Consider the following 25,462-nt stretch of genomic DNA (forward strand, 5'->3'; position numbering starts at 1 on the left):
TGGGGTTCAATAACTTTTGATAGTAAATCGGTAATCTGTGAGTAAACTGGTTCTCCTGAGTTCTGCAAGCCCTTCTAGCAAATCAATTGAACCCCCGGAGGGGGTCGTTGGAACCTCCAGTTTGTAGCTGGTGGGTCTGTCACTGACGTCTGTGGTGAGGGTGGTCCTGTAGGGCTGAGCCCTCTACCTGTGGAATCTGATTTGGTCTCCGGGGAGACAGTGTCAGCATTGAGTTGAACTGCTTGTTGCTGTAGGGAAGCCTCCTCCGCACGTTAGAATTGGGCTTGGGAACCATTTTCCGATGGGGTTCACTCGTATTTTTAATAGGTCCATTCTTTCTAATACCAGGCATTTGGGAACCAGTGCTTCAGCTAGTGCCCTGGGGGCTGGGGCAACCTATTTCTAAAGGGACACTGCACTCGTGCATTTGTTTCCTGAAGCTGTGCCCAGGTGGGGAAGACGCATGCTGGTCACTGGGCCCTCCCTCTCTCCCTCCCTGGTGGGGCCCAGGAGCCATCTGTACACACTGTGCTCTCTGACAACCACCCCGTGGAACCTGAGGTGGCCGTCCCAGTATCAGCTGGCAGAGTCGATCAGAGAACACAAAATTGCATGGATAACAAGTAAGCCCTGGGCAGCCTTTATCTTTCCCTAAACAATCACAGTCATGTCATTTGACTCTGAATGCTCCATTACGTTTCAGATTTATTTCCAATCATTCAGAGCTGCATCCATGGGAGACAAAGGTGCCTTTGAGCTCCGGCACCTGCTGTTCCCCCCAAATGTCAAGGGCTGACATTTGATGTCTTTATCCGCAGTCGGCGTGACGATGACTCACCCCTTGCTCCCCAGCTCCTAGGCCCACAGCCCCATTCACACCCAGCGCGGACTTCCATGCCCCGCACGCAGGTGGCAACGTGCAGGGCCCAGGAGGAGCCGACCTCCTCCCGCTCTTCTCTCTGGCGGAGCTTGCCTGGGTCCCCGGGAGAGGCCTCTCCAGCTGGGTTCCTCCTTCGCTCCCTCCCCCACTGGGCAGCACCCAGTGTCCCAGGCGAGGTGCGTGTCTTGGGGTGCGAGGGGGGCGCTCGCGGGCTTCCTGGTGCTGCAGGTGGGGGGGTGGGGCTTTCTCTCCTGGATGGAGAGGCGCTGGGGGGAGGTGAGTCCTGGTAAAGTCCTTCAGATGAAGTACTCCTTTCTGCTGCTGTCACCGTTGTCCTGGAGGGACGGGTCGTCCTGCAGGGCCGCGTCGGCGCTCTCGGCAAACTCCGTGCCCTTGGCCTCGTTGGTGTGGTACGTGCCCTTGTGCCGGTACATGTAGTGCAGCATGAGGAGGAGGAGGCAGACCAGCACGAAGGCCACGGCCGCGATCACGCCTGCGGGAGCGGAAGCACAGGGCTCTGTGTCGGGGGGGAGAGGCCGGACCGCGATGGGGGAGGACGCAGGCAAGACCCACAAGGTTGTGCTGGGACGGACACACTGCTGGACAGACACCAAGCCCAGACAGGCTGGCTCCTTCCTGCCTCACTCTTGCCCTGCCCAGGGCACTTGCCCCTCACCTGTGCCCATCTAAGCTACCCCTGACCTCCCCTCTCCCTCCATTCAGCATCCTCAGACTGAGGCTGGAATCTTATCCCAGAACTGACCCTGCTCCGAGGCGCTCCCATTCCACTGACGAAGGCAGACCTAAGTGCACCAGCCACAGAACGCAACTCGTGGGTGTGCCTAAAACTGATAGGTTCACGGGACTTGGAACTTTCAGGGATTTTTTTTTTTTTAGAGATAAGTTTAATTCAAAGAATTAAGTATTTTATATATAGCTATTAAAAGGGTGGAAAAATTATTTTATAAAGACACAATCATGTTTTAAAACCTGGCAAATACAGAGAAACATAAATGGACGTTAACATGTCCTTAATCCTTCGGCTCAGAAATCACTGCAGTTAACAATTTGATATCTTTCCCTCCCAAGAAGCATTCATGTTTAATCGAAGTTCTCCTTTAATCTTCAAATGAATGGCCCTCTCTAAACCTTTGTAACACTTCAGTATTTAGGACTTGCAATCATTTTCAAACTCTTCTTACTGGAGTCCCTCTGGCCGATTTACGATTCTCCAAACACTTTTTATTTGACCATTTTTCCATGTCTTTGCACATGTTCTCTCTGCTGAAAATATTTTCCCCTCCCCTTGTCTTCCTGGTAAACTTGGATGCTGCCTTCAGAATCCAGCCTCTACCTCTCCTCTAAGAAGACTCCTTTGCCCTACTCTCCTGGCCCTGCAGAGCAAATCACTCCATCCCTTAGCGTTTCTGCTATACTTTGTAAATCTGATAACTCTGAGTTTTAAAAGCAGGACAATCCCAGCTGAGGGGTTTCCTAGGCATGGGATTGAAGTGCTAGAACCGGGAAAGTGCCGGGAAGACTGAGCTGAGCCGGCTGCCCTCTGGGCACCAGGAGCGGGTGGGGGCGAGGGCTGCCCCTGGTGAAGTGTGATGTGTGCTCCTCAGCCCACGGCTCCCCTGTGCTCCTGGGGGGTGGGTCTGCAGGAGGGGTTGGGAGGTGTGGCTAGAGGGCCGGTCAGAAGGAGCGGGTCACTCAGGGCTTTGCAGTGATGGGGTGAGAGGGCAGGACAAAAGAGTTTGGGTAGGACTAACGGGTGGCACTCTCACGTGGGGAGGTTCAAGTTCAGGTGTTTGCTTTGAAACCCCAGAACAAACCCTCTGCCTTGACTTAGAAGGTGGGTTTACTGGGGGAGGGGCCTTTGGAGAATATGTGGAGGCTATAACCGTTCCCAAGTCCCAGCTTTGTGGGACAATTTCCTCAACTCCCCGCTGCCTTTAGGGGACACTTCTGTCTGCATGATGTTAATGGTATTGTCTAAGAAAAAGAAGGTCCAGCCGTTCAGTGAGTAGGAGAACATCAGGGTGATTGCCTGCTTTTATTTGTTTATGTTGAAACGTGAAGTTCCCTGAGCTAGCAATGAGCTAAGGAGAAGTGTGAAGCTCAGAAGGACACCGCAAGCTATAGCTCACGGACTTAGTCTGTCCTGAAACACAGTTTGGGGTCACAGCTGTGACCAGTGGGGGCCAGTGTGGGGTTCAGAGCAAGGCTAGGGCAGGGTTAGGATGGAGAGACAGGGGCGTGAGACCTAGGACAAGGAGCAGTGTGGCTTGAGGGAGCCGGGAGAGAAGTCAGGGAACCCTGGTCAGCCCTCCAACTGCACCCCTCCCTCACCAGAGCGGCTCTCCCTCCAGCCCCCCTTCCCTGTGGATCTAGGGTCCTGACAGGCCCTGATGCAGGTGCCTTGGCACCTCACCCACCAGGATGCTGGGTTGGACATTTTCTTACAGAGCCAGAGTCCCCTGGTCCACCTTCAAACCACCCTTGAGGGAAGGAAAGCAGGGCCATGGCAGGTCCTCCTCTGAGTGTTTTCTCTGGCCCTCCTGGCTGTTTGAGGGGCCCCCGGACAGCGTACCTGCAATGACGGCGATGTCTATCTCACTCGAGGCCATCCCGGGGTCGGGCTCTGTGGACAGAACAGAAGAGCCTGAGGTGAGAGAGGACAGCTGCCCATGCCCTGCAGTGTCTCCGCCGAGCTTGTACCCTCTGCTCGCAGGTGCACTGGCCCAGGGTGCATGGGAAACTGCGTGGCACGCAGACAGGCCTCTGGCCGGGGGCGCACAGAGCCGGGCCCAGGCTCTCCATGTCCGCTGACCGTTGCTGGAGAGCATCGTGTCACTCCCAGGGCTATCAGACACCGTTATGACATCTCCAGGACTGCGCCAGCCATATGTGAGGGACCTCTGCTGCATCCCTGCAGCATCCCTGACCCAGAGCCCTGCCTGCACCTGCAGATGCTCACCAGACACCTGCGGGGGTGTGAGGGCAGGCACGACTGTGTTTAGTGCAGTGTCACCTGCCTCTTCAGGCCTCAGCTTTTCTCATGATGATGGTAAAAACAGACCACCTGTGGGGTGTCTACACATGTCAGGTGTTGGTTTAGTTGCCATCCATCTAGTATACCAGGTACATGGTATTATTAACCCATTTCACAGGTGGGACACTGAGGCTCAGAGAGTGATGTGCCCACCGTCACACAGCTGGTCTGGTGGGCGAGCTTGAGGCCGAGACGTAAGGCTGTGCTCTCTGGGGGGCACTTTCTCTCTTCTCACTTGAAGATGCCCCTCCCAGGAGGGCTCCTATCCAGAGATCCCTCCCTAAGACCCTCCGCAGGCCTCTGCATCCTTCTTCTGAGGGTAGGGCCACTCGGTGGTGCTATCCAAGTTACTAAGTGCGTTTTTCAGAAGCTCAGTGGCCTAGCCAGAAGGCTACGATGTCCAGGAGAGCAGGGACCTCTCCTCTGGCATATGTGTGAGAGGAAGGATTTATTAGAGCACGGAAATATCAGTGTTCACATGGAAATCCCATGTTCCCGTTACAAGGGCTCCACGTATTAAAGCAGAGAAGGCTGCTTCATAATAGTCATTTCCGCTCAGATAATCACTTTAATTATAGCGTGATGAGGTCATTCTCCCCAGCGCAGCTGCCAGATGCCTCTTTCTGATAAGAAGCTGGCTGGTGGTGGAGGGAAGTGGGGGGGGTCCAGGCTTGAGGTCCGGAGGAGGAGAGCCAGGCTGGGAACTCTGAGGCCAGCACAGAGCCTAGAGGTGGGGGAGAGGAGAAAACAAGGCCTCAAGTCAGCAAAGAGACAGAGCAGGGCAGGGGGAGGGAAGTACAGACAGGAGAAGGTCAAATGGATGCTGGACTTTGCAATCCAGGGTGGTCAAGTGCAGCCTGGGACTTAGTATCTAGCACATAGTAGGTACTCTAAACATTTACTGAATGCATGATCGAGGAGATAAATGCACACAATAAATGAATGCATGCAGAGGCCAGAGTTCTAGAACTTACTCCATCACTGAGCACCTCCCATTTCAGCAAGAAAGAATAGCCCCTTCCTTAAGTTGGCATGGATGGTTGTAGAAGCTCAAACACCCAGGATTGCTGTTAGGAATTTTCCAGGTGAAAGCAAGCCTTTCTTAAGTCAGTTTGTCCAAGGCAGCCAGGATTAGAAAGGACTGCTATTTCTTCTTTTAAAAACAATTAGCAATTGCTTACCATGTGCCAGGTACTGTTCTTAGCACTTAATGTGTTTTAACTCAAATAGTCCCTGTGACAATGCCATTCAGTAGCAGTTATTATTGTCCCCTTTCTACAGATTTGGAAGCTGAGTTCCAGAAAAGTGTAATTGATTTCTCTGGGTCAGAATCTCTCCTGTTTGAGCCTGAGCAGCCTCAAGATGACATGCCTAACCCTGCAGGGCCCTGCTCAGTGGCGAGCCTGGGTAAGCTGGGTGAGGACCAGAGGTATTCAGCTTGGATCACTTGGAGTGAATTTCTTGGCTTGGGCGTAAGGACCAGAGATGAATTTGTTCAAGTTGCACCATGTGACTGGACTCCAGGGTAGTGACACTTCAGCCTGGCCAGACCGGCCACCTAGGTCAGAACTGGCACAGAGGAGGAAGCTTGGGCATGTCTGGGAAGGTGGGGATGGTATAAGACAGTGGTTGTCAAAGTGTGGTCTCTGGAACAGTGGCATTTCCTGGGAGCCTGTTAGAAATGCACATTCCTGGGCTCCACCCCAGACCTACTGTACCAGAAACGCTGGGGCCGGGGCCCAGTAATCTGTGGTAACAGGCCTGCAGGTGATTCTGATGCACGCTCAGGGTTGAGAACTGCTGGTGTAAGAGAAGGCTTCCCAGAGAGGGTTTATCAGGATGGGCCCTTGCAGGATGAATAGGAGTTTGTGGTACAAACAAGAGTATAAGCATTTCAGGCAGAGAGCTTAGCCCCTACAACAGCCCCTCACCTCTCTCTAGTTCTCAGTTTCCTCCCCAAATGACTGCTTGCCATCCATGGTACCTAGGGTCCTGAAACCTGGGCTTTGATCTCCTGCTCCTGGAGATGCTGCAGTGAGAGTCCTCACTGGCTACACCACCTCATGCTGTTTCAGCCAGCAGCAATGGTATGGGATATTTGCAGAAGGCTAGTTGGAGTGAGCTTGGATCCCTCCCAGGAAGTTGATGGGTTGCTGTGCAACTGGATTACGAGCCTGGAATGAGAGTCCAGCCCTTGCTGAGTTTCAAGGGTAAGTAGGAGCTTGGGATTAGAATCACTCTGAGCTCAGGAACTGGGGTGGGGGCCGATGAGCAGCTTGAGAGGGGTGGATTTTATGGCAAAGAAAGGTGTTATTTATGGCCAAGTGTGCATCTGAGATCAGAACAGACAACGGTCTACTCCTGAGACTGGACAAGCATGAGTGGCCTCCACCCTTTCTGTAGAGACCCAAAGCGCCCTGTGCGTTTCCTTCCTAGCTCTCCTCAAGGTTGCAACGTCCCCGCCAGAGAGAAAGCTCTTCGAGTCCCAGAACCACATCTGTCTTACTCATAGTCCTGTGTGCCTGGCACAGAGTAACCTTTGTTGAGAGTTATTTGAAAACCTAGTCCTGTCTGGGGAACAGAGGATGAAACTGCGCCCTGCACTGTCCCCATCACTCTGATGGCCCTTGGGTTCAAATCCTGGCTTGACTGACTCAACGGCAGCGTATTCAGTGAAATGCTTAATACCGACTGGCTTTAGTTTCTGTGTGTGTAAACAGGGATAACAAACCCACTTTGTGGTAAGTGTTAGAAATGATACACACACACGTGACAAATATTGTATATATGTTATATAGACAGTTACTATGTGGTAAGTGTTAGAAATGATACACACACACGTGACAAATATTGTATATATGTTATATAGACAGTTACTATGTGGTACATAGCTCAGAATAGGTGTTTTTCAGTTGTAGCCACTGTTTTGATTGTGAGTCTTATTATTACTCTGGTCTGCATGGAATTCAATGCCATTCACCTAAGGGACCAGTTCCCAGAAGCTGTGGGTCCAGGCAGACGCTGGATGCTGGTCGTGAATTCCCAGCATCGTCCGGCTGACAGTCAGACAGCACCGGATGCTCAGTGTCTCTCTTTCCCATATCACTGCAGGGACCAGGAGAGCTTCCAAGAAACAAAACGTGAGTCTCTGACCTCAGGGGGCTTACAGTTTCCCTGGGTGGTGTGTTTGTGATGGATGAATTATTTAGGGCAGTGTTTGTCACACAGGAAGCCCCAAGTCACTGGTGGGTCACAACCAGCTAGAGAGAGAAAGAGGCAAAGAAAGAGAAAGGGAGGGAGAAATGAAGAAACCAAAACAGGAAAAGAGAGAAGAGACAGAGAAAATAGCTTAGAAACCACCAGATCCATCATAGGCAGTCGGGATACTGTTTGGGGAGCTCTGATTTCTTTTGTGCACACACACCACAAGCATATGCATCTGAGTCACAGTGTAAAGGGGGTTTCTTACTGAGGGCGGCATTTACCACGATTTTCGGAGACCGTGATTTAGACAACAGCACGACAAGAGGGAATACACGAAACCCTTTGTGTTCTACAGTGTCGGGTTCAAGGGTAGCCCGTCTAAGAGATCAAGCAAGGAGCAGGCAGATGGAGAACAAAGCACAGCCTCATACCAGTGAAGGCTGATGTGGGTAATGGCGGCGGAATGGCCAAACAGCCTGACACCTCTGGGCTTCTGAACACCCCGGTGTGGCCACTCAGCTGCAGGCCTTGCCACAAGGCCAGGGCCAAGGGCAGGGACAACAGATGTTTCCCGTAACTGTGGATCCAGAGAGGGAGAGGAAGGGAAGGGTTGTTCCTGCCCCCAGCTCACAGGCAGGGAAGTCACCACCTCCCATGGAGGCATGGTGGGGAGCGAGGGCAGGGATCAGGGAGAGAGGCTGATGCTTTCCTAGAGGCCTTGGGAAATTTCAGGGGTGGGAAGAATGTTCCAGGACTAGGGAAGTTCTGACACAAGTCCTGGGGGCTCAGCCTCAGGGGGAGAAGGAGGGGGAGGGGGACTTACTAGGCAGCAGGCTCTGGGTGAAGTTGCCACTTATGTTCCTCATAGCAAGCGAGCAAAAGGGAAGTGTTTGTCCCCAGAGAGCTTGAGCAAGGGGTCAACATCTCACAGCCAAAAGAGGCAGAGTCTGTGTTGTAACCTGGGATCCCCGGCTCTAAAATGTGTGCTCTCTCCAGAGCGCAAGCTGCCATGGTTGGGAATGGCTTCTCTCCTGTGCCATCTGCAATGTGGCTGCAGCCAGAGCCCTGCTGATTCTCTAGGTCTGCAGGGTGGTCAGCTGCGTGTTTCCTGGTCAAAGGCAGCACCCCTGGGAGGTAGCAGGGTGCAGAGGTGCTGTCCCTTCATGCAGGCGACATTCTCCGCTCCAGCTGGCAGCTTGGGCACAGCTAACAGGGTGCAGCACTTTAGCAGCAGCTGGATCCTCAGGGCTCCAGGGGTGCTTTTCAGATGTCAACAGAGAGCAGTGCTCAGGCACTGGCTCCAGGGACACAAGTCGACCCTCCTGTTGCCACCAAGAGCCTTGCTTCTCTTGTGTTTTCCGATGAAGCTGTGCTGGGAAGTGCTTTTTCCTGCAAGGGTTTGTCTTCAGCACCTCCTGACCCACCTCTAATGGTTTTTCCTATTGCCTCAGGGGTCCTGCAGGAAGCACCCCATTCCTGTTTCCCATCGCCCACCTGGTCCAGCCAAGACGAAGAATTCAGGCACGGGGCAGAAGACTCTGGGAAGAGTAAGATTATTTGAGCCTTAGTAGCACGAAGGGAAACGCTTGTTGACCAAAAGGTTTGTCATCAAGTCCTTGAAGAATTCATGCCATGACAACGGTGTCAATGCCAGCAATTGGCAGACGTGGCAACCACATCTGCTGCTTGATGGTTTGCTCTGTGCTACTTACACTGAGAGCCTTCTTTTTCAGGGGGCTTGGGGGGTGGTGGCTTTGCGTGAGGCTGGCTTGGGTTCAGGGGAAGGACAGGAACGTTTGTGACCCTAGATAGTTCTCCTTGGCTCACACTGGAATTTCTCCTTCCTTTTCTAGATTCTGGCCTCAAAGGCCTGATGCAAGTGAAGTAGAAATCAGCTGACCATTGACGTTTACTAACTGACTTTCCTTTGTGGTAAGAAAAAGGTCAACGACATTTACTTTTCTTTGATGGTCTGTTGTTATCTCGCACTGAAAGGGTGTAGCATTCAAGCTACAACAGGGGGAGAATTGGTCTCAGAATATAAGAGCCCCAAGGAAAGAAACGGATAGCTCACTATCCACTGTCCATCTCTCTTGCAAGCCAGCCAAGGTTGGCTGAGCAGTTAGCATTTGCCCAGCCACAGGCTTAACCGGATGCAAAGAGGATGAGGTCTGTCCCCAGAAGGTTTAGGACTTGACTGAGGAGACACGACACATTTACATGAAAAGTTAGACTCTGTGTGTTTAAGTGTCAAAATGAGCAATAAAGACGTGCCTGGGAAATAGAGTCACAGATGGAGAAACCAAACTTATGGTTACCAAGGGGTACAGGGGGAGGGATAAATGGGAGATTGGGATTGACATATACACACCACTATATGTAAAATAGATAACTAATAAGGACCTACTGTGTAGCACAGGGAACTCTACTCAATACTCTGTAATGGTGTATATGGGAAAAGAATCTAAAAAAAGAGTGGATACATGTATATGCATAACAAATTCACTTTGCCGTACACATGAAACTAACACAACACTGTAAATCAACTATACTCCAATAAAAATTAACTAAAAATAAACTTTCTTTAGCACCTACTACATCCCAGCAACGTGGTGGATAGTTAAGGCAAGGCCCCTGCCTTCAAGGAGCAGACCATATAGCAGAGACAAGGACGTCTGTGGGTAACTTTGGAAAGGGTAGGTTTCTGGGTTCTCACGGAGGCTTCCTGGAGGAGGTGGTCCCCAAGGCTGGCCTGCTGAGGTGCTGAGTGGGTGATGCCAGCAGCAGTGGTGAGAGAAGGACGTGGAGGGAAAGCTCACGGTGGGGAGGTGAAGCAGGAGGACCTCCACGTGGGCCTGCCTCCTGGGATCCTGGTCATCGGGTGTCGGGGTCTGGGGTCCCGGCAGCTGCAGGTTGAGGTCACCCTTCCTACCTGTGCAGAGAGCCTGTGTCCCCTTCCCCGGGCTTGCAGACCAAATTCTCCGGACAAAGTACCTGGTCAGGCGAGGCCAATGTGGATTTGACCTGCCTTTTGTCAGAATGTGCCTGCCATTCTCAAGGTCAAAACTATTGCCCTCATGGTCCCTGTGTGTCACCTTATAAACAATCTCCCCAACCCCAGGGCTGCCAGAGTGCTGTGCAATGTTATTACACTGCTCTGAAACCCCATCCAATGATCCAGCCACGCTTTCCTCCTCCTGGCTGTGATCCTGCCTTCCCTGTTGCCCTGGTGCCTGATGCTGCTATATAAGAAAGCACAGATGTCTGGCGGGTACCGAAGCCTTGCAGGCTGCAACATGCCAGCCACGTCAAAACACTGGTGGGTGAAGCACTGGGGCCTGCGAGGGGGCAAGGAGAGGTAGACTCCCTGCTCTGGAGAACAGAGCCATTCCCGGCATCAGTAAACTGGGGAAGATGCAGCCTGGGGGCAGAGGCAGGAGAGGGGGTCTTCCTGCCTCTGGATCCTTGCTCAGGGAGTTTTCATACTCAGGCAGTGTCGTTTGGGGGATGTGCTCAGGGGAGGGGAACTGAAAGTGAGGATGCTGTAACTCACAGCCCAGAGTGTCCAGGCTTTCCTCCACCCATATTTCCCTGCTATTATCCCTGAGCTTTTTGGTTTTTTTAAATTGAGCCTTATTCCAATACAATGACCAGTCTGCCTCAGTTAAGCTACAGGGTCTAAGTAAAAGGAAATTTTACTGCTTTGTCTCTGTTCCTGGGGCCAGAGTATAAAAAATGGAGCCTCTGTCTCCCCAGCCCAGGATGGTGACAGCAGTGGGAGTCAGCAAGAAGCCCTAAAGTGGGGGGGAGGGCGCATCTGGGGAGACCAGGGTCTGCTGAGCAAGATGAATTCGCCACTGTCCACATGCGGACGCTCCTCTGAGAGAGGGGACCTTGTCAGCTTGGGCTGTGTGGGGTTTGGGGTTTGTTCAGGAGGCAGCAAATATCCCCCGGGCACAGAGTGAGGAAAGGGAACCACCGTTCCCACCCCACACCCTGCGCCCACCGCCTCCTGAGGATCTGAGGGTTTCTAAGAAAATGGAATTCAAAAGAGGCAGGAAGAAGGGGAGGAGAAGATCACAGTCCGGCTGCTGTGCCTGGTGCTGGGGAGGATGCTGGAGCTTGGTCTCCGTCCGCTGCTCAGGCTGGGGTCGGGGGGGCTGGAGAGGGGTCTGGTTCAGCAGGCGTCAACAGGGGCTCAGACTTGAGACCACCGAAAGGAGCTCAGCAGGTTTTCTCTTCCTGGGAGGAGGAGAAAGCCTGCCCCGGAGACAGCTGGTGTGGCTTTAGCTCACTGGGAGAGGAGACCCAACTATTTAACTTCTGATTTGCACCTGTCTGTCTCTTTATCAAGCCCACTGATCTTCACGGTGAAAGGAGCACAAGTTTAAGAGGAAACGGAAGCTGAGGAGGAGAGGAGGCGGATGTCACCCGAGAGTGAGATAGCGTCCCTGCTCTGACCAAGGTCAGGGTCCAGGCTCCGGAGGCGCTCACACCCCTCCGGGACAGGGGCGCACTGGATCCCTCCTCTCCGTGTGTGCACAGGACCGCGCTCAGCCTCTGGGGTTTGTGCGGTGTCCGGGTCGGTGTGTGGAGCTGGTGTCAAGGCCTCTTATGCTGTGGCCGTTCCCAGCTGACGGCCCCCTCCTTCGTCTTACTCTGTCCGGCTAGGTCGAGCGGCACCTCGGAGGTGGGATTTGTCCTCACGGGTAGTTCTAGTTCTGCAGCTCTGTTCCCGATCCCTGCCCAGATCCAGCCCATTTCCTCAGCCTCAGGCTCCCCAGGCTTGGCTGGGCTCAGAGGTCCCCAGACACAGTCCATTCCCAAGGCCCCATCTTTCTCCATCCTCCCGAGAGGGGCTCTGCCTACTCAGAGCTCACTCCTCGACTCCCCTCTGGACTGTTACACGTGCTTCAGCAGCTCACACAGGGGTGACTCTCTGACCTCTGACCTCTGATCCCTAGAGGAAAAGAATGCCTGATTCCCAGGGCGGACACACGTGGCAAGCCTGGCAGGGAATGAGGGTTCGGTATGGCGGGTCCTCCAGGGAAACAACATCCTTCACGCCTCTGTTTCTCTTTCAGGGCTAAAGGGACACTGGGAGCCTGGCAGCATCTGGGAGGAATTTGCTGAATTATGGATAAAGAGGGAACAGATAAATTACTCACCATCCACTGAGTACAAGACGCAAGGCCCTAAGGAGGGAAGGAATTAAACACCCTTAGGAGTCTTACTAGTCTTCTCAAATGGCACGTTACCCATCCTTCCCATGTCGAGGTAGGATGACACCTATGGCATAGCGCAGACTTTCACAGGCAAGTTACCCCACGTCTTGGAGCCTCCTTTCCTGTCTCTTTTACACAGAGATAGTAAAACCCCAGCCTAACAAGACTGACAGCTGAGGCCCTGGTTCTCAAGCTTGATTGTGCATCAGAAGTGCCTGGGGGACGGGATCTGTTACATCCCAGCTCCCTGGGTCACTGCCCCCGCCGCCCAGGTTCCGAGTCAGCAGGTCTGGGTTGCACCCGAGATTCTGCATTTCTCACATGTTCCCACGCAATGCTGCTGGTCCAGGAGCCTCCCTCTGAGAACCGCTGAGCTCACGACCGTAAGTGCTGCTTACAGGGCACGAGGCTCCATTCAAACACTGTCACACACCCCCCTTTGCAAGGGAGTGATGTGAGGCTTCAGCAACTAGAACTGGGGGGGCCTGGTACCCCCTCAGCAACGCAGACAAGCAGCCACCGTCACAGCTGATCTGGCCACGGCCTGAGCTCAGCACCCTTTCTTTCAGGACCAGGTGATGCAGCTGGAGACCTGGCACAGTAACACACTCTGAGAATTTGTCACCTCTGCCGGCCCCCCTGCCCGGCTGGGCGAGGGAACAGGGACACTGTGGCAGGGTCTGGTAGCTGCCCGCGCCCTCTCATCAATGACCCGTCAGGAGACTGCAGTCTTGTTCTCTGGAGATTCTGAACAGGCCCTCAGCTGCCCTGGATGCCCATGTGTGCGCTGACCGCGCTGAGACCCAGGGAAGGAAAAAGAGCCACTGCTGACTCAGCGAAGTACACCTGGGCTCCCATGATGTGGCAGGAAAGCGCTTCTCCAAAGGAAGGTGTCTGGGGCACCAAAATGGCAGAGGAAGGAAGTGGATTCTTGGAGATATGGGGCTGGCCAAAACGTTTGTTCGGGTTTTCCCATAAGATGGTACGGAAAAACCCGAACGAACTTTTTGGCCAACCCAATAGTTTGAGGCGCCAGAAAAGGCACTGTGTATCTCAATCTGCACTGCTTGGCTTCCCAGATCCCAGCTCCACCAGAACCGGCGGAAGCTCAGCAGGCTCTGGACATGCTTTTTCCAGCCCCAGCTCCATCTAGGTGTGGGAAGACAGAGAGTACCCAGAAAGCTCCCCTGCATACTGGTGAGCTGAGCGTGGCGGCCAGGCACAGAGTGGACGGGGGCAGCACGGGGGGCGGTCCTGCAGGGCGACCGAACCCCCCGCCCCACACCTAGACCACCTTGGGAAGTGGCAACCCCAGTCTCCTCGTGTGTCCGATGTGATGGCACTCCTCTGTAGGCTCCTTGTGAGCTAGTACGTGGTGAGCACCTAGGACAGCGCCTGGCGTAGACTGGCCATTTGACTGTCACTTATTATCCTTGACTGCAGTGTTGGCACAGCTTCGGTCAAAGTGGGATTCTCACAAATGAGCAACTTTCATTCTCTCATATGCTCTATGGCCAGTGTATCACCCTGAGCGTCAAACACTCCATTTCTAGTCATTGATCTAGAGAAATCATCCGAAACAGGAACAAAGATTCATGCTTGGCAAAGTGTATTGCCATTGGGTTTAAACTGGAAAATAAAAGAGGACAATCTAAATGCTCCACATCGAGAAATTCATTCTGTAAATTACGATACACCCACAGGATAGAATGTTCTGCAGTTACTGAAGGCATGGGTGGGAATTCTGAGCGACAGGAGGGAATGCTTACAGTATGATTTAATGGAAAGGAACAGGACTCTAAATATAAACTATGTTAAATATGAAAAAAAAAGTCTTAGTAAAAGGAATGAAAGGAAATATACTTTCCTGGGATGGTGGCTTTTGGGTGGTTATGGGTGGGGGCTAGGTTACGGGGGTATTGTTTTCTTCTGATATATAGTTTTCACACACATCCACACCCACATATACATTCATGCACACACATGGCTTCCCGTGACCTGCAGCCCTGCCAGTGACCCCCCTGGGCTGACTCAGGGGCTCCTCTAAGGCACGGTCCCCAGCCTTCACTGGCAGGACCGTGAGCATCTCAGGTTGGTGACAGTTATGTCCCAGCCAGGGCCAAGGATGTGGCTGGTGGGTAGGATCCAGGTATGATGGAGAAGACAGTTCTGCAAGGAGAAGCTGTGCCTCCCAGTGAGATTCGGAAGCCCAGGAAATGGGCCAGCAATGCCCTTCCCAGTCCTGATTTCAGGCTGGGGGACCAGGGTGGGGACCAAGAACTTGACCTCTCCAGCTTAGGGAAGAGCAGAGGCCAGGGTTATAAAGCCTCTCCCTGGGGGCACCTTGGACATCTGGCTGCTGTGACGCTTTGTCTGAAGAGAATGTCACCTCCTCCACACCCCTGTGATAGCAGGGCCAGACCCCTGCTAGATCTGTGTTTGTGCTTTTGTTTGTTCTCCCATTCACACCCCAAGGCTCCGCCGCTCCCCTGGCCTCCACTTCTCCAGGGACTATATTGCCTGGGGCTCTCTTCCCACTGGAAACCCTCCTTTCTGGATATGGATAATGATGTAATTGCCACCATTTGGGGGCTTGCTTTATAAGTGCATGTATTGGTGCAATTTCTTACAAGAGCCTCTGAGGTGCATGCTATAATGCCTATCATTTTACAGTGGAGGAAACTGGAACTTGCCCGAGGTCACACAGTGGTGACAGGAGGGACTGCGATGGGGTCTGTCTGATTCCAAAACTCATTCTAGAATCATCCCTTCAGAGAAGGTTCACTGAGGGTCCGTCATGTTCCTTGTTTTATTTTTATCTTATATTTTTTTTAAAGTATAATTTTTTTATTATATTAATGTTCCCTGTTTTAGATCCTGAGGGTCTAACAGTGAACAATGCAAAGACCCACCCTCAGGGGGCTTCCATTCTAGGGGCGGAAGCAGACAATAGGGGGTTAAAAATATGGATTCATGGGGCTTCCCTGGTGGCGCAGTGGTTGAGAGTCTGCCTGCCAATGCAGGGGACACGGGTTCGAGCCCTGGTCTGGGAAGATCCCACATGCCACGGAGCAATTGGGCCCGTGAGCCACAACTACTGAGCCTGCGCGTCTGGAGCCTGTGCTCCGCAACAAGAGAGGCCGCGATGGTGAGAGGCCCGCGCACTGCGATGAAGAGTGGCCCCCGCTTGCCACAACTAGAGAAAGCCCTCGCACAGAAACAAAGACCCAACACAGACAAAAATAAATAAATAAACAAATAAATAAAAGAACGTGAATTTCTTTAAAAAAAAAATATGGATCCATGCTATAAGGCCAGGGGGCGATAAATCCTGAAGAAATAAAGACGGGAGAAGGGGAGAGAGTGTGAACAGAAGTGTGATCAGGGAGGCCACCCAGAGGGGGCGGCTTTGGGGTTGTGCTAGACTGAATGCTTGTGTCCCCCCCAGATTCACATGTTGAGACCTAACCCTCAATGTGATGGAATTAGGAGGCCGCTGGGGGTGACTATGTCATGAGGGTGGAGTCCTCATGAATGGGATTAGTGAGTGTCCTTGTAAAAGAGACCCCAGACAGCTCCCTCAGCCCTTCTGCCACGTGAGGACCCAGAGAGAAGACGGCCGGCTATGAACCAGGAGGTGGGCCCCCCACCAGACACCACATCTGCTGGTGCTTTGATCTTGGACTTCCCAGCCTCCAGAACGTTGAGAAATACACATCTGTTGTTTTAGCCCCCAGTCTATGGTATTCATTACATCAGCCAGAAAGGACTAATACGGGCTGAAATAAGGGAGCCCTGCAGACATCGGAATGAGTGTCCCAAGCAGACACCAGCCAGGCGATGTGTTCCTGGGTGACCCAGGGACCGTGTGGCTGCTGCAGAGTGAGTGAGAAGGGGCAGAGTGTAGAAGGGGCAGCGATGGCACGGCAGGCTGGACCCTACGGGCCTCTGCGAGGGATGGGAGGCCAGGGCGGGGGATCCGGCGGGAGCCGTATGAACTGTGTGTGCTTGAGGCCCGTCACTCTGGCTGCTGTGCTGAGGACAGACCCTGGGTAAGGATGGGAGAGGCTACAGCCATGGTCCAGGCAAGTGCTTGGACCAGAACCATGGTGGTACAGGTGATGAGGGACAGGGAGATTTTGGATATATTGGGACTGTGGGGCAACTTGGGCTTGCTGATGGATTAGATGTGGAGTGTGCAAATAAAGAAAAAAAAAAAAAATAGAAGAGTCAAAGTTTGGGCCTGAGCAGGAAGGATGGAGTTGTGGTTCACTAGGAGGGGGACCTGGGGGCAAGGTCTTGTGGGGGGGCGACATCAGTGCTGGCTGAGGATGTGTTATGCTCAGGGAGCCCGTTAGATGTGAAATGCACAAAGGTTAGTTTCAAAGACTAGTTAATAAAACTATTTTCTTTTTTTTTTGCACAGAAGCTGGTAATCTAGGACCTACGTGTGAACAACTTTATATATGAATATTTTTTGTGCTTGGTTTACTTGGGTTGGTATGATACATTATAGTTAAGTTCCTTGAACACTGTGGATCCCCCTAATGTGTATGAATGACTGAGGCTTTGTAAATCAAGGGACGTTTCCTCCCTTGCTTGGGGAGAGCTCGGGGAGAGGTGAGGGCTGAGGGAGGGGCTGGGGGGAGGCGGTCTCCAGCATCTTGATGGTACTCACAGACCCCCGCGAGTGTGAATGAAGGAGAGGACCCAGAGCTGAGCCCTGGCGCTTGGACACGTGGAGCCCAGGACGAAGCAGGCAGTGAGCCAGGAGGAGCCCAGGGGGAGCGGTACCTGGGAAACAGGGCCACCCACCCCTGCAGCGGCTGGGCGGCCCCCATCACAGCTCTCCTCCTGCTCTGTCTACAGCTGCCCCGTGCTCCCCGGGGCCTGTGTGTGTACCAGACTCCACCTCCTCACACACTATAAACATCACCGCTGAGATCTCCCCCCTCTCTCCTGCGCCATCAAATCGGCCCCCCCCAGCAGATCCCCCCTGACAGCCCGCTGTTCTCCAAACTTAAGAAAAGACAAACCTCCCTTCTTCACACCCTGTCTCTCTCCCATTCCTGGACCCTTTCTCTGCCCTCCTGTACAGCAAAGCTGCTCAAAAGGATTTCTACACCTTCTTTCCATGTTTCAGGTACTTATTTTTTCAGTGAAATAAGCTGCCTTGATAATGTTGGTGCTTGGAGGGGTGAGCGGGGGAAGCAATTGGACAGAGAATTCATTCAGGTTTGGGATCACACCAACAGGTGGGACCAGTCAGTGTGAGGATGTGTGAGTATGCGTGTGTGTGTGTGTGCATGTGTGTGTGTGTGTGTGTGTGTGTGAGAGAGAGAGAGTGGGGTGTGCTCCCAGCCATGGTCAGCTGTTTGAATTCAGGTACACAGGAGGGGGAAGAGCTGTATTTATTGATCCAAGCCTGGGCCAGTAGGAGAAAAGGTTAAGAGAGTTCATTGGGCATTCAACAGAAACCATCTGGGGATACAGCAGTAAACAAAATAGCTGAAGGTTCTTGTCTCTCTGGAGTTTACATTCAGGGAAAAGGATACAGACAAGAAAAAGGAGAAATAAACAAGCTATGGAGTATACTAGATAGTGCAAAGACAGAAAACAAAGCAGAAGAGAGGAGGGGGCTGTGAGTGGAGTCGCAAATTTAAATACTGTGGCCAGGGAAGGTGGCATTTGACTTAGCCCTGACGGGGGTGAGGGAGGGAATATCTGGAGAAGAGTGTCTCCCACAGAGAGAACAGCAGATGCAAAGGCCCTGGGGTGGGAGCAGCCCCAGTGTATTTAAGGACCAGCCAGCAGGCCAGTGTGGCCAGAGTGAAGTGAGCCCGGGGTGAGCTGTAGAAGATGTAGTCAGAGACTTAAAAGTGGCTGGATGATGGACCTAGAGATCACTGGACGAGCTTCAGCCCTTATTCTAAAATAGACGGGGGCCATGGAAGGATTTTGAGCAGAAGAGTGACATGAAGTGACCGTCATGCTGTCAGATGCTCTGGCCGCTGTGCAGGGGAAGGGGACCAGCTGGGGGCCATGGTACCATCCAGAGGAGAGAGGATGGTGGCTCGGACTTCCGTGGGAGAGGCAAGAGGTGGTGGGTTTGGAATGTCTTTCCTAGGGACTCTGATGATGGGCTGTGGAGTCTAAGATGCTCAGGGGAAGAAGTGAGGCGATGGAGGGTGGTGGACGGCAGGAAGTGGTCAGGTACTGGATTCGCGGTGCCCACGCTGCTGAGGAATTGCCAGAGTGGAGATGTGAAGTCAGCAGGGGCCCGAGCTAGAAATGCCAGGAGCTGTCGGGGAGCAGGATGGTTGAAATGAAGACTTTGGAAGTCTCCGGGCATGTCTCATTCTGGTCACGACTGCAGGAGCAGAAACTGATGCCAAAAGCGGGGAATTGAGGTAAGTAGTGTGTGTGTTGGGGGGGTTGGGATGCTGGAGGTGGTATCTGAGAGAGATGGCGGATGATTGCCTGGAGGTGGAGAGCATGATATGTGCATCAGGGAGAAAGGAATAACAGTTGTCTCCAAGTGGCCCATCTCCACGCTGCGCCTGGTGGTAAAGAGCGGGAGGGAAATGGTCACCACCTAAGGGGGTCAGCAGTGTCCTGAGGAGCCAGGCGTCTGCTGCAGGAGAGGGAAGCTGTGCTCAGTGGGGCTGGGGTGGGAGGCCGGGTGGTGCAGCCTGTGGTCCCCGTGGGCTGAGATGTCAGGGAGATGGCAGGTCTGGGGATGGGGGTGACCGAAAGGCCTGGGGGGTCCAGGCGTCCTTGGCATCTGTGTGCCCTTCTCCCTTCCCTGTAGCTTTTCTCTTCCACATCATTCAGTCCCCAGGACGGACCCTCTGGGGATTCAAGGGCTAATATCACTGGCGTCAAGTCCATGGGGCCTGAGAATCTGAGTTGTCTGTCCCTTCCCATTGCCTCGGTGTTGGGGACCAGCCAGCCATATCGAGTCCACGTCCCACTGCCCAACATTTCAGAATCTCTGGACTCTCCCAGCCCTCATTTCAGGTAAAAATCCTCTAAATTTGTCTTTTATTGTTGTTTCTTGTGTGTGGTGAGCCAGCTGGCCAGAAGGAAGCTCCTGAGAGGTGGAGATGCTGCACCGTGCTATAGATGTTCCTGCTCAGTCATGGAGTTCAGGTCACGTCACCTCCTCTGAGAAGCCTTCCCGGATTTCTGCATGGGGCTTGTGTGCTCCTTCCTCTCTTCCTGCAGGGGCAGCAATCTTTCTCGTATATGTTTTAGGCTTTGCAGCCCACATATGGTCTCTGTTCCATGTCCTTCTTTGTTTTATCGGTTCGTTTGTTTATCTGTTTTTTTTCACAACCCTTTAAAACTGTACAAACCCTTCTTAGCTAGTTGACTGTACTGAAATAGGCCACAGGCTGGGTTTAGCCCCCAGGCTGTAGTTTGCTGAACAACTCGTTCAAATCATCATTAAAGTGCTTTGTGGTCGTCTGTCTCTGCACTAATTTTTGAGCTACTAGAGGGCGAGGATTGTATTTGACCCCTCACCATCTGACACAATGCTAGGTGAATGAATAAGTGATGTTGCATAAAATATCCTCTGACATTTCCCAACTGACTCTTTTATCATTATTTTTTCTACATACCTGCCTCTCACATGTTAAATAAATAACCTCCCTAAGAGTCTCCAAGTCAGCTATTAAACAGTCACTCTACAGATGTACACAAAGCTCCCAGTCATATTAATGGCTGTCATTTATTAAGTTCTTTGTTGGCAGCAGACTGTTGCAGAGGTGAAGCCAACATTGTGTGTGTGTGTGTGCACGGGTGCGAGCGTGCGTGCCTGTGCATGTGTGCATACGCACACGTGCTCACCCATGTGATTCAAGTACAGACCACTCGGCCTCTGTGCATCCCATGGTCACGCTGACGTGCCCTCCACGGTCCCAGCTCTCCAGCTGCATCAAGTACGCTAATCCTTACCACTTCTCCAAGCACTTAATTCACTTAAAAAATCATATAATTGCATTTTCAGCATAATTAGGTACCTAATTACATGACTAAATGTCCTCAATCAGGCTGCATGTGTAAAGAATGAGGACGTAGTTAGCCACGTTTTGTTATTAGGTTTCCAGGAGGCTCATCAGTTAGTGAACAGGAGGCAGAAAATGTTTTTCTCTTCCCTTCGTGGGGTTTGACAAGCAGGAGAACGAGTGGGACAGTGAGGGTGGTGGGAGGTGGCTGGGGACTTGTGCTGCCCTGGGATCTCGGTTAAAGCCTCGGGAGAGCCTGTCAGATGAGGGCATGCAGTGCTCGCGGTCTACAGACAGACACTACCACTCCCCTCCAGGATGTGCTAACGGGAGGCCAGAGTGACCTAGAGACACAGGATCTTCAGTTCATGGGCCCAAAAGGTGAAGATGGAGCAAAGGATCCTCAACGGAAGGAAAGCGTGTTCCTCCTCCACTCCCTGGAATGCTTCTCCTCCTCTCAAGCCAGGGTAGGCGCTGCACTAAGAGTTGCTGCCTTCTCCCCACTCTGGGTGGAAGGGTCCTGAGCCTCACCATTCCTACGTGTGCAGTGGGGCCATGAGTGAGCCTGCCTCTGGGGCGGTTGTGAGGATGACGTGAGATGATGTGTATGATGGTGTGGGATGAGTCTGTGAGCAATACACATTAGCTGATACTGAGTGATGCCACTGTGATTTGTTTTTTCTGCTGAAATAGTGTTTGAAAAGGGTGCTAGGAAAGAGAGGATGCATTCTGATCTAAATACTGGGAGCGTGTTGCTTGGGGTGGTGGTAAAAAGAAGGGCGAATGTACATCAGCAAACTGCTCTTTATAAAAATCGTCTGAAAGTGCTTCAAGGGGGCATCTTGTTGTGGGTGAAGGGAGCATGGGTTGCAATGGCAGAGAGATATGGCTGTGAGTCCAGGCTCCTCCACTATGATGTGTGACCCTGTTGCATGTGACCCTCTCCAACCCTCAGCTCACTGATCTGTAGAGAAGGACACACATGCCTGGCTCCCAGGGGGTTGATACCCAACACATGACAGTTTTTATTATCCACATTTATTTGAGAATAGCTCCTTCTCACACACACCCACACAAATACACATACACACACACTTGGCCTCTGGATGCAGGGTCCCTACGGGGGAAGCACAGGGGACCAGTTCCTGTGGGTTGGGGGTCAGGGAGTGCTGGCTTATCTCCTGGAAGAGTTGGGTTTCCTGAGTACTTCCTCTGTGCTGTTAGCCCTCTTCTGTCCTCTGGCTATCAGGGCAGGAAATGGGCTTCAGGAAGTCACCAGTTCACCTCCTCATTTTGCATCAGGCAATGGAGCTAGGAAGTTGCTCACCCCTGGCTCAAGCCCCTCTGCTGTCTCGGTGCTCGGGGAGGAAAAGCCATTTCTCTTCACTGCTCCTGCCCCACCACCCCTCTGTCCGATCCTCCCACTGTTTTCCTGGCTGATGAAGATACTCTATAATGTGTCTCAATCCATCACCCTGGAACACTCCTGCTCCATTTCCCCAGCATCTCTCTCCCCTAAAGGTCTTGTGATTTATGTTTCGCCCACATCAATCTTTTAAAAGCAAAGAAGCCATAAACACACACATAACTCTTCCTCCTGTCAGTTGAAATCCCATGACACAAATGCAATGTCATCTAAATTAAATGTTTCTTTCATAGAAAGTGATAAATGCCCTGGAGACTAATCAAAGAAAGCCAACAAACTTAGAGTTTGTTTCACTTCAGAATTTTGTAGGTGGTTTGTTTAAAGTCCGACAACTGGTTAACGTCTAATGACTGATGGGAATGGTGAGTTGCACCCTCCTGCTGTTTTAATGCAGCCAATATAAACAGGATGCATTGCCCATCTTGCCCCATCAGGGATCTTGGCACCTCAAAATTGGGTTAGAAATCTAATACATATTATGGGGAGAAGGGTAAGTGCAAACACAATTTACTATTCTATTGGACTGGTGTACTAATTTCTTAAACAAGCTAAGTAAGAGAGCAAAAACAGTTACCAAAAAAGACATTAGCCAGTTACAGGGTTGGATCTATTTGAGTGATCAGGACTAGGGAGGGACTCCAAGATAAGCCAGATGGTCTAAGACAATATAGATTTCAACTAACTTTATCCTTATTACTATGGATGATTTTACATTGAAACAAATGTGATTTTTAATTTTACACCTTTCAAGTAACTATTTGGAATAGAAGAAGGAAGGAAAAATATGAATGACTAAATTCAGTACATGTCTTGAGTTTATTTTCCTCTCCTCCTTTTCCTTGTCTTATTACTTCTTCTACCATCACTATCCTATTCAATATCATTAATAAACTTTATCATTCATCTGCTTGGTGAGTAATGAGCAATGAACAGTCTTAAAGGTCAGGTTAGAGAAGGTGAGTCTTCTCTTGTAGGCAATGAGCAGGTGAGAGATTATAGAAAAAGGGAATCTCTAGAAATTTTGTAGCACAGGGATGGAGAGGAGGAGAGCTTTCTCTCTTCTAAGTTTAGAAGAGTCATTGGGAGCTATCAAGAAAGGATCAGCATGACACGATGGGAGATCAACAGGGCTGACAGTAGTGGACATGGAGAAGGTGGTATGGGTATGAGGTGGGGGCTCCAGGAAGGCACACCTGACAAGGCTGGGAGTCTTGAGGGTTAGAGAGTTTGAGGTTCTGGAAGGAGTGTGGTTAGCAGTTAATGAAGGAGACATCAGTGTGTTGGAGCATTATGAATAAGGATTTATTGTTTCGTATATAAATATATCCAATTATTGAATCCTTTCCACAATTACATCATTTAAAGCATTAAAAAATTAAGATGGGTTTCAGATTTTCACATTTACACAAAAAATAAGTTTTTCACTATTGTGGGTGGCATCCATGAGATAGATGGAAAGGATAAATAAAGAGGAAATCTCAAAAGGTTCCCCGAAGATGTTTTTAAGACTGGAAATGCTCCATCTACTACAAGTCCTTGTAGTTAGGGACCTGGCCAGGGGCTCAAGATGGTGGGCTTGCTCACGGCAGTAGGAGCCTCTGACTGATGGTCCTCAGCTCTGGCTGGACATTAGCATCTCATGGGACTCTTTACAAAACACCCATGTCCAGGCCCTGTCCTCCTAGGGTTGCCAGAAAAAACACAGGATGCCAGTTCAATTTGAGTTTTGGATAAATAACAACACAATTTTTAGTGTAATTATGTCCCAAATATTGCATGCCACCTCCACAGACTATTCAGTTCTTTTGTCAACGTAACAGATGTACTGTGAGTTTCCTAACAGGGATTCACCCAGAGGACAGCCCTGGGAGCTCCCGGGCCTGAGCCCAGAGCCACAGCCTCAAGCAGTTGGAATTCCCACATTGCCATCTCACACGTTCACAACCTGCCTGTCCCTTGTCAGCCCCCTGGAGGTCACACGGACTCCAATTCTAGTTTACACCCCCGGGCACTGGCTCATGCTGTGCCTTCTGCCTGGAATGCCCACTCCACCTGGCTTATCTGGGGAATGTCCACACGTCAATCCACTCCAGTCCAACTCCACCCACGGAGGGTGTCTGTTCTGACCTTCCAGGAGGAAATGACCTCCTGTTTCTATGGACAAACTCATCAGACACATCAAAATAACTCTGGGGTACAGGGAGGGCTGTGGCATCTTCCTGTTGGTGTCTGGCATTTTGCAAGGTGACCGGCACATAGAAGGTGGTCATCAAAAGTTTACTAAGTAAAAGCTCCTCCCAGCAGTCCAGTGAAATGCAGCTGTAAAAATCATCCAGACGAGTAGTTACAAAAGCAGGAGTGTGCAGTGATTGTTAAACCAACCAAACTGAACTGAGCACCTACTAGGTGTCAGGTGCTAAGACCATCTCTTGCTTTTATCTCCCCACCCTGCAGAGAACATTTACACATGCTGGTCCTCTGGTTCTCATGATTACCCATTGATGCTTTGACTGATTTCAGGAGAGAGATTTGAGGGGCCCCACTGCTTCTTCCCCAGACACCAGCTCACGTGAGCAGCCAACCTGGCTGGCCCTCCTGCCCGGCTCCTCAGCCTGCCCTTTCTCCGGCCTTCAGCGTTTGTCAGCCCTGCTGTCTGGGAAGGCTGGTTTTTCGATACTTCAGCTCTAAGCTCTCAGGCCTCCAGCTCAGTGTGCATCTCAGGGCCGACCACCCGCACGGTCCTGCTTTAGGGACTAAAAAGGCAGGAGCTGCTCCTCCCAGCAGTGCCGCCAGTCCTTTCCATGACGTTTGCTCTGACAGCACTCCTGCAATTCATCTGAAGGCAGCCACGCCCCTCTGCACCCATCCTGCGGGCCCCCTCGGTAGCCGCACCTCCGGTCGCTGGCCCATGGTGCCAGGTGGCCCTGCCTGACCACCCTGCGTGGAAGGCTACTGTCTCCACGGGGTCTTGGAGGGACCTTTAGCCCTGTATACATCCATGTGCATAACGGCCTGGAGCAGAGGGCAGCCAGGAGATCGGCTGGGCTCCTGCCACTGTTTTTATGGGTCTGCCCTGTGCTGGGGCTTCACTCACGTCATCTCACACTCAAGATGCTTCTCACTCAAAACCCGCTCTCGTGGGACAGCCACACATCACAAGTACCTCTCATGAGCTGAACTCCCCCGAACAAACTTGCTAGCTGGGCATTTCCATCCTTGCTTTAAATAGGAAAAGACTGAAGCTCAGAGACAGCAGCCAAGGACAGAGCCAGGACTCAAACCCAGACTAAGGCTCTACTGCTGACCCTGCTGCCAGGCCCTGGCCCTGCCTTCCAATGTAGGGCGGACCCTGGCGGCCAGTCGTGGCGAGATGCCCTCCACCTGTGAAATCCTGGGTGCTCCCAGCAGGGCACTGGACACGGGGATGACCAGCCCATTTTATAGATGGGACAACTAATGTCAGAAAGGCCAAGTCACTTTTCACAAAACAGTCAGCTAGCCCAGTCTGTCCTACTCTAAGGACAAGGAAGCTTAACAGGGACCCAAGCTTAAAGGAAAAGAAGTTAACGTTTGAAGGTAGAATTTCTGTCTTCCAGCGGTGTGTGTGGAGGGTCGGGGGAGGGATGAGCTCCTTGATCTCCTTCAAATCAGAGTTTCCAG

The 25,462-nt window shown here is 51.8% G+C and overlaps 1 protein-coding gene across 1 annotated transcript in view; it reads right to left on the reverse strand.

Moving 5' to 3' along the window:
• Positions 1-617: 617 nt before the first annotated feature.
• Positions 618-25,462, reverse strand: part of GYPC (glycophorin C (Gerbich blood group)) — a 43,917-nt gene continuing 19,072 nt past the window's right edge. The window contains exons 2-3 of the mRNA XM_036858596.1: positions 3,474-3,524; positions 618-1,373 (exon numbers count right to left, since the gene is read on the reverse strand). Of these exons, the coding sequence (XP_036714491.1) occupies positions 1,177-1,373; positions 3,474-3,524 (248 nt within the window). The 3' untranslated portion in view covers positions 618-1,176. The remainder of the gene's footprint in view (positions 1,374-3,473; positions 3,525-25,462) is intronic.

The sequence above is a fragment of the Balaenoptera musculus genome, chromosome 7 (genome assembly GCF_009873245.2).
Source record: "Balaenoptera musculus isolate JJ_BM4_2016_0621 chromosome 7, mBalMus1.pri.v3, whole genome shotgun sequence".
NCBI lineage: Eukaryota > Metazoa > Chordata > Mammalia > Artiodactyla > Balaenopteridae > Balaenoptera > Balaenoptera musculus.